At 40.8% G+C, this 14,932-nt stretch overlaps 1 protein-coding gene across 3 annotated transcripts; it reads right to left on the bottom strand.

Moving 5' to 3' along the window:
• Positions 1-5,244: 5,244 nt before the first annotated feature.
• LOC146716764 (signal-regulatory protein beta-2-like) lies at positions 5,245-8,677 on the bottom strand. Of its 3 annotated transcripts, none has more exons than XM_085435200.1 (6): positions 8,509-8,677; positions 6,314-6,637; positions 5,879-6,229; positions 5,605-5,727; positions 5,471-5,514; positions 5,245-5,373 (listed from the first exon to the last, which is right to left on the bottom strand). In XM_085435200.1, the coding sequence occupies exons 1-6, from the start codon at positions 8,525-8,527 to the stop codon at positions 5,245-5,247; spliced, it is 990 nt and encodes a 329-aa protein (XP_085291326.1). In that variant the 5' UTR covers positions 8,528-8,677. The 3 variants fall into 3 exon arrangements, with proteins under 3 accessions (XP_085291326.1, XP_085291318.1, XP_085291309.1); XM_085435192.1 differs by lacking the exon at positions 8,509-8,677 and adding an exon at positions 6,783-6,825; XM_085435183.1 differs by lacking the exons at positions 5,471-5,514; positions 8,509-8,677 and adding an exon at positions 6,783-6,825 and having other exon boundaries at positions 5,549-5,727.
• Positions 8,678-14,932: the final 6,255 nt, after the last annotated feature.

The raw sequence follows: 14,932 nt of genomic DNA on the forward strand, positions 1-14,932 counted from the left end.
AATATCATTTTGTCAAAGCTACTGGTGTAGATACAAGTTGCATACAAAGTGTCCGTGTGTGCAGTGTGTGGCACGTGATACACATTTGTAAGGCATAATTCAGTATCTTTTAACCCAAATTACTGCACAATCTTTTCTTATTGTCAGCCTGGCTGCGGGTAGTGCCTACACTTATTCAACAAGTCAAAATAAAACAGTCCTGACAGGGGAAGGCTTCTTGTGAAAAAGCTACAGATCCTGTTGATAGCAAAATTGATGTGCGTACTGAGTAAACAGGTTTGGGGGGCCGTTGCAAGCAGACGAGTAGCCAGCCACAGTCTGTATCTCATAGTTCAGCGGCCACATGTGGCTTTGCTTGTTCTTTCACAGTACAAGTTAATTTGGGTAAACTATGATTGCACAGTTCATGTCATCTTGTCCACCTAACAAGTGCAATATTTTCTTTTCCCCACAGAAACAGTTCTCAAATATATGCAGATGTCAAAATTTATGAATTGTTAGAATTCTTGTAGAGTCTTGATTAAGCAATCCTTGGGTGCCTTGAAAGGTGCTTTTAAATAAAATTATTATTATTATTATTATTGTTGTTGTTATAGTTATATCAACATTATCTAGTTGTGTCAGTGTATCCATCCCTCCATCCACCCATTTGTCCTGTAAATTACACACCAATGTAGAAAGAATTTTTAATTTGCTAGTGTTCCCTGTGGCCTATGAGTGGTCCACAATTCTTATACAGGGAGCACAGAATTATTAGGCAAGTTGTATTTGTGAGGAATAATGTTATTATTGAACAACAACCATGTTCTCAATGAACACAAAAAACTCATTAATATCAAAGCTGAATGTTTTTGGAAGTAGTTTTTAGTTTGTTTTTAGTTTTAGCTATTTTACGGGGATATCTGTGTGTGCAGGTGACTATTACTGTGCATAATTATTAGGCAACTTAACAAAAACCAAATATATACCCATTTCAATTATTTATTTTTACCAGTGAAACCAATATAACATCTCCACATTCACAAATATACATTTCTGACATTCAAAAACAAAACAAAAACAAATCAGCGACCAATATAGCCACCTTTCTTTGCAAGGACACTCAAAAGCCTGCCATCCATGGATTCTGTCAGTGTTTTGATCTGTTCACCATCAACATTGCGTGCAGCAGCAACCACAGCCTCCCAGACACTGTTCAGAGAGGTGTACTGTTTTCCCTCCTTGTAAATCTCACATTTGATGATGGACCACAGGTTCTCAATGGGGTTCAGATCAGGTGAACAAGGAGGCCATGTCATTAGTTTTTCTTCTTTTATACCCTTTCTTGCAGCCACGCTGTGGAGTACTTGGACGCGTGTGATGGAGCATTGTCCTGCATGAGAATCATGTTTTTCTTGAAGGATGCAGACTTCTTCCTGTACCACTGCTTGAAGAAGGTGTCTTCCAGAAACTGGCAGTAGGACTGGGAGTTGAGCTTGACTCCATCCTCAACCCGAAAAGGCCCCACAAGCTCATCTTTGATGATACCAGCCCAAACCAGTACTCCACCTCCACCTTGCTGGCGTCTGAGTGGGACTGGAGCTCTCTGCCCTTTACCAATCCAGCCACGGGCCCATCCATCTGGCCCATCAAGACTCACTCTCATTTCATCAGTCCATAAAACCTTAGAAAAACCAGTCTTGAGATATTTCTTGGCCCAGTCTTGACGTTTCAGCTTGTGTGTCTTGTTCAGTGGTGGTCGTCTTTCAGCCTTTCTTACCTTGGCCATGTCTCTGAGTATTGCACACCTTGTGCTTTTGGGCACTCCAGTGATGTTGCAGCTCTGAAATATGGCCAAACTGGTGGCAAGTGGCATCTTGGAAGCTGCACGCTTGACTTTTCTCAGTTCATGGGCAGTTATTTTGCTCCTTGGTTTTTCCACACGCTTCTTGCGACCCTGTTGACTATTTTGAATGAAACGCTTGATTGTTCGATGATCACGCTTCAGAAGCTTTGCAATTTTGAGACTGCTGCATCCCTCTGCAAGATATCTCACTATTTTTGACTTTTCTGAGCCTGTCAAGTCCTTCTTTTGACCCATTTTGCCAAAGGAAAGGACGTTGCCTAATAATTATGCACACCTGATATAGGGTGTTGATGTCATTAGACCACACCCCTTCTCATTACAGAGATGCACATCACCTAATATGCTTAATTGGTAGTAGGCTTTCGAGCCTATACAGCTTGGAGTAAGACAACATGCATGAAGAGGATGATGTGGACAAAATACTCATTTGCCTAATAATTCTGCACTCCCTGTACTTCTAAACCTAAAAAAAGATGTAAGAGAAAAGAATTCTGATATCCCAGAATTAATTACTTAATTTATTTACTGAGTTGCTTGACCTACCCTGATAATTTGCCCAGGCGTCCTCTCATAGTAACATGTTTTCTGGGCTAGATGCATAAGCACTGTTAGGAGTGCCTTTCTAGGATAGTGCTCTATAACTGTTTAAGTATTATATATTTAACAGATAGCACTGTAGATAGATCGATTCCTGTTGTTTGTATTATTATTCACTCAGTTTTATTCATTCATTTATTTATTTTTCTTCATTCACATTTCTAACCAAGCACTCCATCTCACACACACACTGGATTAATCCTAATAAACCAAAGCAGTTTGTCTTGTGTCTGTAATAACTGTGTGTCCAAGACACAATTATTACTATTGTTGTTCTATAAGTTAAAATTAAGTCATGAATGTTGAAATGAATGACACGCGCTGTACTTGATTGTTATGTACAGTTTGTCCAAAAGTTTAACAAACTCAGGTCTTGTTTGGTAAAAAAACTAAAGTTGAGATTGTTTTTCTTTCTTTCTTCCTTTTTCTTCTTCAAAGTCACGCAGTACTGAACAAAAGCATCACAGGCGTTGAAAACCTATAAAGTCGTTCTTCAGCTTACATATGTTGGTCACCTCACAGGTGTCATTTGATGCCTTTGTCAGCTTCGCTATGTTTTTTTTTCTCTGTATTTTTCCGTGTGTGTGTTTTCTTCTCATTTCCTGTGGTGCAGTCTGTCACATAGAGGCGCCTGCTTTTCATAGCTGCTCATGTTGTCTTGCACAGTTCAGACGGTGATTTTTCTTGCACCTATATCAGAGACAGTGTGTGGTTGATAGATGTTATCAGTTATCAAGTAAATTCCTATCACAACGTGGCTTATACAGTTTGTGCTACTGCAAATTTACAGCTGGGCTTCAGTCAGCAGTGTTAGTGAGGTACAGCTTAAGAAGTCACACATTTAAAACATATTCCTTCAGTAGATAATATGTCTGGCGCTTAAAGGTTACTGTATTAATATTACTGCTGACCATGTAATGCATTTAGTATGTTGATTTTGCCATGTTAAAGAAGAGCCGCCTTTGTGACGCTGAAAAGTCTGACGTTCAACACATCTTATAACAGAACCCATTAATCTTTATTCACAGTGTGCTCATCGGTTGTTTCTAATTGTTCTGGAAGTGGTGAAAAGTTACATTTTACTGGATGCAAAACATTTCTGTCTTGAATGATTTTTTCCATCCTGGAAAGTTGAACCTCATAAATGAACTAAAGAAATCCCAGAGAGATTTTCCATTTATTATGATAATGGTGTTTACACTTGTTTGTGAAGCTCTGTGAAACATTCACTGTGATTTTGTGATAAACTTATTTATATTTATTTACAACCTGGATTTATTTTAAATGAAGACACTTTAGGCAGCACGGTGGCACGGTGGTTAGCACTGTTGCCGCACAGCAAGAAGGTCCTGAGTTCAATTCCACCATCAGGCCGGGGTCTTTCTGTGTGGAGTTTGCATGTTCTCCCCGTGTTTGCGTGGGTTCCCTCCGGGTACTCCGGCTTCCTCCCACCGTCCAAAGACATGCAGCTTGTGGGGATAGGTTAATTGGATAATCAAAATTGTCACTAGGTGTGAATGTGAGTGTGAATGGTTGTTTGTCCCTGTGTGTTAGCCCTGCGACAGACTGGCGACCTGCCCAGGGTGTACCCCGCCTCTCGCCCTATGACAGCTGGGATAGGCTCCAGCGCCCCCCGCGACCCTGAAAAGGATAAGCGGAAGCGAATGGATGGATGGATGAAGACGCTTTAGTATACAGTACTAATAATATTCACTATATTACTGTATGTTTTACTGTACTGATTTGACCAACCTTAAAAACTCTGGGTTTGACTCTGTTCATTCTGCAAACCTCAGGTGGGTTATGTTTGCATCTGCCAATAAATATTTGTAACTGCCTGAATTACCAATTAATTACAAATGAAATAAGCTCATATCTTAATCACCGTATACATAAATGCGCATAAAATACTTTTTTAATTGCTTATTTAGACTTTATAATGGCACCGCAACCTTATTATATATTAGCTCATTAAGGATAAATGTTTATTTTTACATTCATAAATGACATTTTAAGGCAGGTTAGCTTGTTCAATGATGAGGTTTAATGGATATGAATTTCAAATTTCTCTGTGCCATGGGCCATCTGTCCACTCTCACCTCCTCTGGGTGCTCCTGATATGAGCTTAAGTCCTTCATGACAAGGGCCATTCAAGAGTAATCCCAGGACTTATAGGATGAAGCTGGTTGATTAAAAAGTTCCATTTCTGGATGTAATCAGTGATTACTGTTGGCCCAGATGAAATATCCATGAACACAAAGTGTGCTCCAACTCTTGTGATTTGTCCCAAAATAAATAAAATATAATTAAATTGAATAAAGACTGATTACAGTACATAAGGAATTTCTTTTTCACAGACATCATTATTATAGTCATAAAACGTTGCAATTTCTTACATAGTATTTATATTATTATAATTATAATTATATCATTATTAATACTTTTTATATTATTTTTATAAATATATGCATGTATTAAGCATCTAAAGAATAAATATCTTCTCCTAAAATCGTTCTGCATTGCTTCTTTAGGCCACTGTGAGCATCTATTACGTCACATCTGGCCATTTTCAACATAATTACTTTGATGTGTTTAGAACTTAGATGATATTTTTGTTTTTCTTGGGCTTCATTAAAGCCAAGACATAAAAATAAGAAATAAGATTTAAAAAATGCAATATTCAGTCAGAAATACAGCAATGTTGCAGTTCAGCTCTGATCTACATGGATATGCAAATTTACATACACAACTACAACAAAACTAAAATCTTATTAACTATAAGCAGTCATGCTTTTGATCACCTATTCAAGGCCAAAGGTCTTCACAGCTTTGTAGATTTCATGCTTCTCCACCTTTGACTCTTTCATTTCGCATCTGTCAGCTTCTATCATGGTAAAGACAACAGCAGAAAACATCCATGTGTCCTTATTCTGGGAAATGGAGAAAGAAAAAAAATATTGGAACGATCAAAACTTAACCATAAAAGATTCATATTTCTGAGGATATTGCTGTCATTAAGTACTTTACCTGTTGTGTTTTCTGACCACAAAAGTTTTTCTGCTGGACAAGTGCTTGATTACAGAATAGACAGATGACAATAAATACAAATGTAAGATTTTTTAACTTTTGATCTGTAGCGAACTGTGAGTAACTTTGATTACCTTTGTGATGATCATTGTTGTTTCTTTTGAATGTGTACATGAGGACAGCTATAACAATCAGAATTATACCCACACACAGCAGAAAAATAACTGTACTTCCTGGCTGTGACGAAGGAGTGTCTCCTGAAACAATATTATAAGTTACAACCACCAAAAATGTTACCTCAAAGTTATAAAAATTGTATTAATTAATTGTCACTGTACATACTGGCACTTAAATATTATATAATTTACATATTATATGGATTAATTTAAAAATCAATGGGATGGGTACCTTGAATATTAAGTATAGTTCCATTTCCAGATATTATTTCCCCACATGTGGCCACAGCGCAGTAGTAAGTCCCAGCATCAGAGGAGCTGACGTTCTTAGAGAAGCGATAAACACATCTTTTCTGAGGGTTAGATCTGTTCTCATATTCATTATGTCTTTTCCCGTCAGTGTAGATGATGTTTGGATGAGATCCCGCTCTGAACCAGAAAACATTATGATCTCCTGGACACATCTTGTTCTCAGAATCGGAGAAGACTGAACACTCGAGAGTCGCTGTGTCTCCTGAATAGACTGGATTTGATTCCATCTGCTTTTGGACAACGATATAGTTTGATGACCTCTGAGTGTTTCCTGTGTAATACAAAACACAAAGACATTCTTCAAAACATGCTCAGAGATTTTTAAAATGTTTGTAAAAGTAGAACAGTTGAATACCTTTTACTAACAAATACATCCCGCTCCATTCACCCCTAACATAACTGCCTTGCTCACAGTGATAGTAGCCCTCATCTTCTTGGACTGTCTTCACAATAGTCAGGTTGCCAAAATTTTTATCAATTTTTGCCTTAAATCTTGATTCAGGAAACTCTGGAGTATAAACAGGCTGTGTAGTTCCATAAAATGTAACAACTAATTTAAGAGCATCTCCGACACTCTGCTTGTACCACTGGACTCTACTGCTGATCTCTTTAGTAGTTCTAGCACATGTTAAAGCTGCTGCTTCACCAAGATGAGCGGTTTTCACTGGAACCAGAGAATCTGAGTGAAAACAAAACATAGAAAAAATCACGAGACAAAAATAATTTAAAATTTAAAAATACTCTTGTTATTGTATATACACACAAATCTATTCAACATAAATAATTATATTTCAGACATATAATCAGAATAAAAAAGCACTTACAGCCTTGATGGAGAAAAAGCAATGCAGCCCATAATATGATCATCTTGACACTGCTCCTTTGTTGTGGTATTTCAGCAGGTCTAAGAGGAGAACTGTACATGTTGGGTTAGACTATAAAATGTATTTGATTGGTTAACATAGAGCAGGCTTAAAAGTACACTTCCTGTCACACTGGATGTGTACTTACCTCCCCACATGAACGTTCTAAAACATATTTAGAAATTTTTTTAGAAAAAACTATTTTTCTTGTTTTCTGAATATTTCAGATTAGTCAATTTTCACATTTGACTATCTGATAGGAGAAGTTAATCACAGAAACAGTAAAATGCAGTTCTATTCCTGGTTGTACTACTTGCTGCAAGAAATACAATTATACTCTGCACTTTAGAGAAAATTTGCAACCTGCATGTTTCATTGGTGCAAGGCCATGTCATGTTGTTCTTCGGAAGAGCTGAAGAGCAGGATGAACAAATACTAAATGGTTTCGCTTCTTCAAAGACAGAACTAATATGCAAGTTGTAGAGCATTTCATAGAAAACAGCAGTAGACACTTAATTATGTTAAGTTTATTACTTAAGTAATAAAATTCTATCCATCCACTTTGGTTACCTCAGTTTTGTTAAGAAGAAATGCCAGACATCTTTATCGATAATCTGCAGCATTTCCAGGATTAATACTAAGGTGTGTCTCCTACGTTCAGCTCCTGCTTCAGTGGGAGATCTATGACATAACATGTCCATGTCTTGGCCGATATCCTGTAGTGTAAAAATGCATTTACATAGTACTTATAGAAACACATGAAATAGGTGGGAGAAACAGTGGTGGTGCCAAAATTTCAAAATTTATCCTCATTCAAAACCAGCCCAGTGGACAACTGGCAAAAGCTCCAAGGGTAAAGTTTCTTTTTCATTACCATCCAATATAAGATAAGATAAATTATGATTACCGCTGCAACAAAGTACATAAGCATCTAGAATAATAGGTGGCTGTAGCTCAGGTGGCAGAGCCGGTCAGCCACTAATCAGAAGGTCGGTGGTTCGATCCCAGGCTGCCTCCTGGCAGCATGCCAAATATCCTTGGGCAAGATACTAACCCCGTGTTTGCCTACTGGTGGTGGTCAGAGGGCCCGGTGGCGCCAGTGTCCGGCAGCCTTGCCTCTGTCAGTGCGCCCCAGGGCAGCTGTGGCTACAATGTAGCTTCATCACCTGTGTGTGAATGACTGAATGTAGTGTGAAGCGCTTTGGGGTCCTTAGGGACTAGAAAAAGCGCTATAGGGTTTTATCAATAAAACCCTAAACTGGCACAATTTTGCTGACAGACGTTAGAATGAATAAACAGTACAGATAATCTGTTACCTCAAAATGTCTTCATTTATTATTCATTCATTGGTTTAACTGATAGATCGACACATTTGTATGGATGTATATTGTTCAATTACTTTAGCTCACTTTAGCTCACAAGACAGCACCAAATGCAAACGTGCACCCGGTCAAATCCTTCTGCTCACCGGACCTGGAGTACCTGATGATTAAGTGCCGGCCATTCTGGCTACCGAGGGAATTTACAGCAGTGATTATTACAGCTGTTTACATTCCCCCACAAGCCGACACTGACCGTGCACTCAGGGAACTGTACAGCGCGATCAGCAGCGAGGAAACCGCACACCCAGAGGCAGCGTTTATCACAGCCGGAGACTTTAATAAGGGAAACCTGAAGAAAGTCTCACCAAAACTCCACCAACACATCCATTTTAACACTCGTGGAGATCGGCTACTCGACCACTGCTACACCTCTTTCCGGGATGCGTACAAAGCCCTCCCCCGCGCCCCATTCGGCCAATCAGATCACCGCTCCATCCTGCTCCTGCCCGCCTACAGGCAGAAGCTGAAACAGGAAGCTCCAACCCGGAGGGCGGTGCACTGTTGGACGGACCAATCGGAGTCTGCGCTGCGGGACTGTTTTGATCACGCGGACTGGGAAATTTTCACGTGGCTGCTAGGGACATTGATGAGTACACAGACTCAGTCTGTGGATTTATCAGGAAATGCGTGGAAGATGTCGTCCCATCCATAACAGTTAAATCCTTCCCAAATCAAAAACCCTGGATTAACGGAGATGTTCGCGCGGCACTGGCGGCACGGAACACCGCCTTTGCCTCCGCGAACACATCGGACTACAAACATGCACATTACCAACTCTGGAAGACGATCAAAGCAGCCAAACGTGAGTACAGGGACAGGGTGGAGCAACAGTTTGACAACCCTCGGAGTATGTGGCAGGGACTAAACACGATCACAGACTTTAGAGGGAAAACCAGCACACCGCAGACCACGGCCTCTCTGTGTGAGGATCTAAACGTATTCTACGCTAGATTCGACACAGCGAACACCATGAGACCGGACAGTGTGCGCACCGCGGATGACGTCAGTGCGCACACTGTGTCTGAGGAGGATGTGCGGAAGTGCTTCAGGAAGGTGAACGCACGCAAAGCTACTGGTCCGGACGGGATTCCCGGCCGCGTCCTCAAGTCATGCGCGGCTCAGCTGGCTGGAGTGTTCACACACATCTTCAACCTTTCCCTCTCTCTGTCTGTAGTCCCAGCCTGCTTCAAAATGGCCACCATCGTCCCTGTACCCAAATCCTCCACCATTTCCTCATTGAACGACTGGCGACCTGTAGCCCTGACCCCCATCGTAAGCAAATGCTTCGAGAAGCTGGTCAGGGACTTCATCTGCTCTGCACTACCCGACTCACTGGACCCTCTACAGTTCGCATACCGCCACAACAGGTCCACTGATGATGCCATAGCCCTGACACTACACACTGCCCTGTCACACCTGGAGAAGAGAGACACGTATGTGAGAATGCTGTTTGTAGATTACAGCTCAGCATTCAATACCATCGTTCCCTCGAAGCTGGACAGGAAACTGCAGGATCTAGGACTGAGCAGCTCCCTCTGCAGCTGGATCCTTAGCTTCCTGTCTGACAGACGCCAGGTGGTCAGACTGGGCAGCATCACCTCATCCCCCATCACACTGAACACTGGTGCTCCACAGGGGTGTGTACTGAGCCCTCTCCTGTACTCACTCTACACCTACGACTGCACAGCCACTAACAGCTCCAACATCATTGTGAAGTTTGCGGACGACACTACAGTGGTGGGTCTTATCACCAATGGTGATGAGACGGCTTACAGGGAGGAGGTCAGCGCCCTGACCCACTGGTGTCAAGACAACCATCTCACCCTCAACGTCGCAAAGACAAAGGAGTTGATAGTGGACTTCCGGAGGTGCAGAGAAGTACACACCCCCATCACCATCAACGGCGCTGCTGTGGAGAGAGTGAGCAGCTTCCGGTTCCTTGGTGTACATCTGGCTGAGGATCTTACGTGGTCAGTACACACAAACAAAACAGTGAAGAAGGCGCAGCAGCGCCTCTTCTTTCTCAGGAGACTGAAAAGATTCGGCATGAGCCCCCGCATCCTCAGGACCTTCTATCACTGTGCCATTGAGAGCATCCTCACTGGATGCATCACCACCTGGTATGGCAACAGCACCGCCTACAACTGCAAAGCTCTCCAGCGAGTAGTGCGGTGCTCTGAACGGATAATTGGAGGTGAGCTTCCCTCCCTCCAGAACATCTACAGGAAGCGCTGCCTGAGGAAAGCGGGGAGGATCATCAAGGACTCCAGTCACCCCAGCCATAAACTGTTCAGACTGCTTCCATCAGGAAGGAGGTTCTGCAGCATCCGGTCCCGTACCAGCAGACTGAGAGACAGCTTCTTCCATCAGGCCATCAGACTGCTGAACACGTTATAGACACCTCAGCTTCACTACTGGAACTTCAACATTATGCACTCCATACTGTACAGTAACGCCACTGTTTTGCACATATTCAACTCTGTATATTTTATTTTATATATTTTATTTATTGTTTACTCTATTTAATTTGTAAAATATGTGTACACACACACACACACACACACACACACACACACACACACGTAGAAAAATATTTAGTATACACATCCAGAAATGCATATACTATTATATACTGTACATATATTTATTAGTTTCAGATGTAGCCATTCTTGTATTTTGCTTGTTTACATTATTGTATTTTGCACAACTCTGTTGCTTGTGAAGCTCGCACACAAGAATTTCACTCACATGTGCTGTACCAATGTACCTGCACATGTGATGTGACAATAAAAGTGATTTGATTTGATTTGACAAATAAGAGTATTCATCATTACTTTTATTACATTTTAATTGTAGAACCAGCTTTTGTGGTAGAAGCAGGACTAATGTTAATGAGGTAAAATCATAAACAAGTAACTAATACAAAAGTCATTTGTGGCTGATTCCTTGCTTTTTGTTTCACAAGCTGTGCGAAACAAATGATGCATGGAAAATTCAGCAGTGATGAGGCTGCCTGGTTTGAATCCACACAGGATTTTTTTTCTCCTTTGATTTTTAGTGTCTGTGCATGGGGGTTATTGTTTGCAAACCTTATCAGGATTTCCAAAAACTCTAAATTTATATAAAGCATCGCTTCCTGTTTTGTACTCAGAACTGAATTGTGCCTGCCCTAATTAATGGGTTTGAGAATCTATCAGAGAGGAAGGCTAGGGTGCCATTTAATATCATATTCTGAAAGCTACTGGTGCAGACAGTTGCATACAAAGTGTGCTATGTGTGGCATGTTGCATGTGTGCTGTGACACACATTTGTTAAGGCATACGTGAGAGAGGACTGTCCACTTCTTTTGCGCTAAACTATTGTATTTGATCTTTTTGTAACCGCAACCTAGCTGTGGGTAGTGCCTGCACCCAATCAGCAAGTCGACATGAAAGACAAAGTCGTAACACTGTGAACAGGCTACACATCCTGTAGATAACAAAATACTTGTGTGTTCGGAGTAAACAGGTTTGCAGAGAAGTAGCTAGCCGCGGCCTGTATCTCACAGTTCAGCTGCCACATGTGGCTTTGCTTGTTCTTTCACAGGCACTAACGTACAAATACCGCTGCACTTTGAAATGAAAAAGGATAAGTCAATTCGGTTAAACTATCTTTGCACAGTTGTGTGTGCACTGGCCATTGTTAGCTTTTTGATGTGCTCCTAAGTGCAACATTTTTGTTTTCATATGTAAACAGTTCCTGTACATGCAGCAGTCATGTCAAAGTTTCTCTGTTTCTGCAGAAAACGTGTTACTGCCTCTTTCTAAAAAGTACTTACTGGTTTAGCTTGTAAATAAGGCTGTTATATATCAAAATTATCTGGTTGCCTCAGTGTATCCATTCATCCTTTCCTTTTCTGCCACTTATAGAGGTTTAGATCACAGGAGAGGCAGTGTAAGTACAGCTGGAAAAACAGTTCATGCATTTATTATTGGGCTACTGTAATGCCTTATTATCAGGATGTCCTAAAAACTCCCGAAAAATCTCAGTTGATTCAAAATGATGCAGCAAGATTACAAAGAGGGATTACAAAGGGCGACCGTGGCTCAGGGGGTTGGGAATCGCATCTGTAACCGGAAGGTTGCCGGTTCGATCCCTGGGCTCTCTGTCCTGGTCGTTGTGTCCTTGGGCAAGACACTTTACCCTACTTGCCTACTGGTGTTGGCCAGAGGGGCCGATGGCGCAATATGGCAGCCTCGCTTCTGTCAGTCTGCCCCAGGGCAGCTGTGGCTACAACTGTAGCTGCCTCCACCAGTGTATGAATGTGAGAGTGAATAAATAGTGGCATTGTAAAGCGCTTTGGGTGCCTTGAAAAGCGCTATATAAATCCAATCCATTATTATTATTATTAGAAAGAGAGAGCACATTTCTCCTATATTGGCTTCTCTTTATTGGCTGTTTGTTAAATCCAGAATTTTAAAATTTTAAATCCTGCTCCTCACATACAAGGTCATGAATAATCAGGCCCCTTCTTGCCTCAATGACCTTATAGTACCATATCACCCCTATCACAGTATTTAAACGTAGAATGGGAGGCAGAGCCTTCAGTTTTCAAACCCTTCTTCAAACCAGCTGCCAGTTTTGATTCGGGTGACAGACACTATCTGTACTTTCAAGATTAGGCTTAAAACGAGATAAGAAATAAATTAAGGATAGAGTTAGGGCTGAATCAGGTGACCTTGAACTCTCCCTTAGTTAAGCTGCAGTGCGTCTAGGCTGCTTGAGGATTTTTTAGTCACCCTTTTCATTCACTATTTATTTTTTAAAATTATAATTTATAATAATTAATTATAATTTGTTATAGATATTTTTTTTTTATTATTAATCTCTGGCTCTCATCCACATCATCGGTTTGTCTTGTTTTTATATCTGGTTCTGCTGGAGGTTTCCTGCTGTTAAAAGGAAGTTTTTCCTTCCCACTGTCACCAAAGCACTTGCTCATAGGGGGTCATGTGACGTATGGTGCGCTCTGTTTTTTTTGTATTATTGTAGGGTCTTTACCTTAAAATATAAAGAGCACTGAGGCAACTGTGGTTGTGTTGTGACATTATATTAACAAATCTGAATTGAATTGAATTGAATTGAATTGAATTGAGGCTACCAGATGTCCCTCTCCTCAGCCACTGGGTTATTGAATGGTTTATTTGTGGCTTGTTATAGTGCATCCTGTGAATGCTTGAGTCTGAAGGTTGGGCAAAATGTTGCATTCCTTGAGTTGTTCAGGAGAAGTTTTGTGGCATGAGAGGGCTGTTGTTCTTCTAGGTGAGGGTGATGAAATTGGTGACTGACTTTGCCACGAGAGGTTTGCTTGGGCTACAAAAGTGTTTAGTTGGCTGATATGTATCGCTGTAATATTTACACAAATGCCAGGGCGTGGTTTCAGCGTTAGTGGTTTTAATGTTACAGTTGATGAGCGTAAAAGAGGACGCCACTTGTGTGGCAGGATCTTATACCATTTCCTTTCATCATTTCTCACCTGTCAGGAAATTGCACAATAAGCTAAAGCTTCTTCTAATGCATGTACCGAACTACAATGTCACGTCAGATGAAAACAAGCCAAAACTGTCAATTGTTTGTCATTCATGTTTTGAGTCTGTCAGACTAATTTCAGCCTTTTAAATCTCATATCACAGGATTGCTAACACTTCTTGCTCAACTGTAATTTTGTTAAGAGTACTGAATTTGCTGTTAGTCTAGATGAGCCCTCTCACAACAAAAGAAGATGATCTGTGAAAACAGAGAAGTGTCTCAGAATACGTCACGGGGCGATCGTGGCTCAAGAGTTGGGAGTTCGTCTTGTAATCGGAAGGTTGCTGGTTTGAGCCCCGGTTCCAACAGTCTCGGCCATTGTGTCCTTGGGCAAGACACTTCACCCGTTGCCTACTGGTGGTGGTCAGAGGGCCCGTTGGAACCAGTGTCCGGTAGCCTCGCCTCTGTCAGTGCGCCCCAGGGCAGCTGTGGCTGCAATGCTGCACACATTCACATTATGTGTGAGTGACTGAATGTAGTGTAAAGCGCTTTGGGGTCCTTAGGGACTAAGTAAAGCGCTATACAAATGCAGGCCATTTACGTTTGTCTTTGTCTGACCAAAATCAATTTAGAAAATATTCAGATCAGTTTTAAAAGTTTGAATACCACACTGTAACAAAAAGAGGGGATCTCTGATTCCGAGGACCCAAATATACATATTTGGTTTTAAATTTTTTTGATGCATTTAATTTATGAAACAGTTAAACAAAACGAGTGAGGACAAAAGAGAGATAAAAACCAAGAGGCCAAGTGGAGTAAACAGTATCCTGACATCATATATTGAATTACAATTTTCAGTATAATTACAATCTTAACTGAAATGAAACACTTTACTGCAGTTCAGCTCTGCTAAAGTGGACATGTAATATCCCTGGGGATGATGTTGGCTTATTTTACTGGTATAAAGTGAATTTTGGATACATTACTGAAACAATTACTTCAGGAAGTTTTTGCAAAATTTTATGACTGACTCAAAATATTACTAATCAGTGAAACCTATTCAGTAAATGTATTCAGAGTTTTACTTTATTATTATTATTATTATTATTATTATTATTATTATTATTATTATTATTATTAATATTATCCATCAATCCATCCATTCGCTTCCACTTACCCTTTTCAGGTTCGCTGGGGGTCATAGTGGGAGAGGCAGGGTAC

The sequence above is a fragment of the Copadichromis virginalis genome, linkage group LG2, assembly GCF_057382275.1.
Source record: "Copadichromis virginalis isolate Kocher_CV1m ecotype Utaka linkage group LG2, C_Virginalis_male_GT1.1, whole genome shotgun sequence".
NCBI lineage: Eukaryota > Metazoa > Chordata > Actinopteri > Cichliformes > Cichlidae > Copadichromis > Copadichromis virginalis.

What these genes read in the sequence shown, in the direction of transcription:
- LOC146716764 (XM_085435183.1), bottom strand. Translation starts at nt 6,825, where the DNA reads ATGATCATATTATGGGCTGCATTGCTTTTTCTCCATCAAGGCT. An exon ending in GCTTTTTCTCCATCAAGGCT is followed by an intron (nt 6,638 to 6,782) that starts GTAAGTGCTTTT and finishes GTTTTCACTCAG; the next exon opens with ATTCTCTGGTTCCAGTGAAA. An exon ending in AACTATACTTAATATTCAAG is followed by an intron (nt 5,728 to 5,878) that starts GTACCCATCCCA and finishes ATATTGTTTCAG; the next exon opens with GAGACACTCCTTCGTCACAG.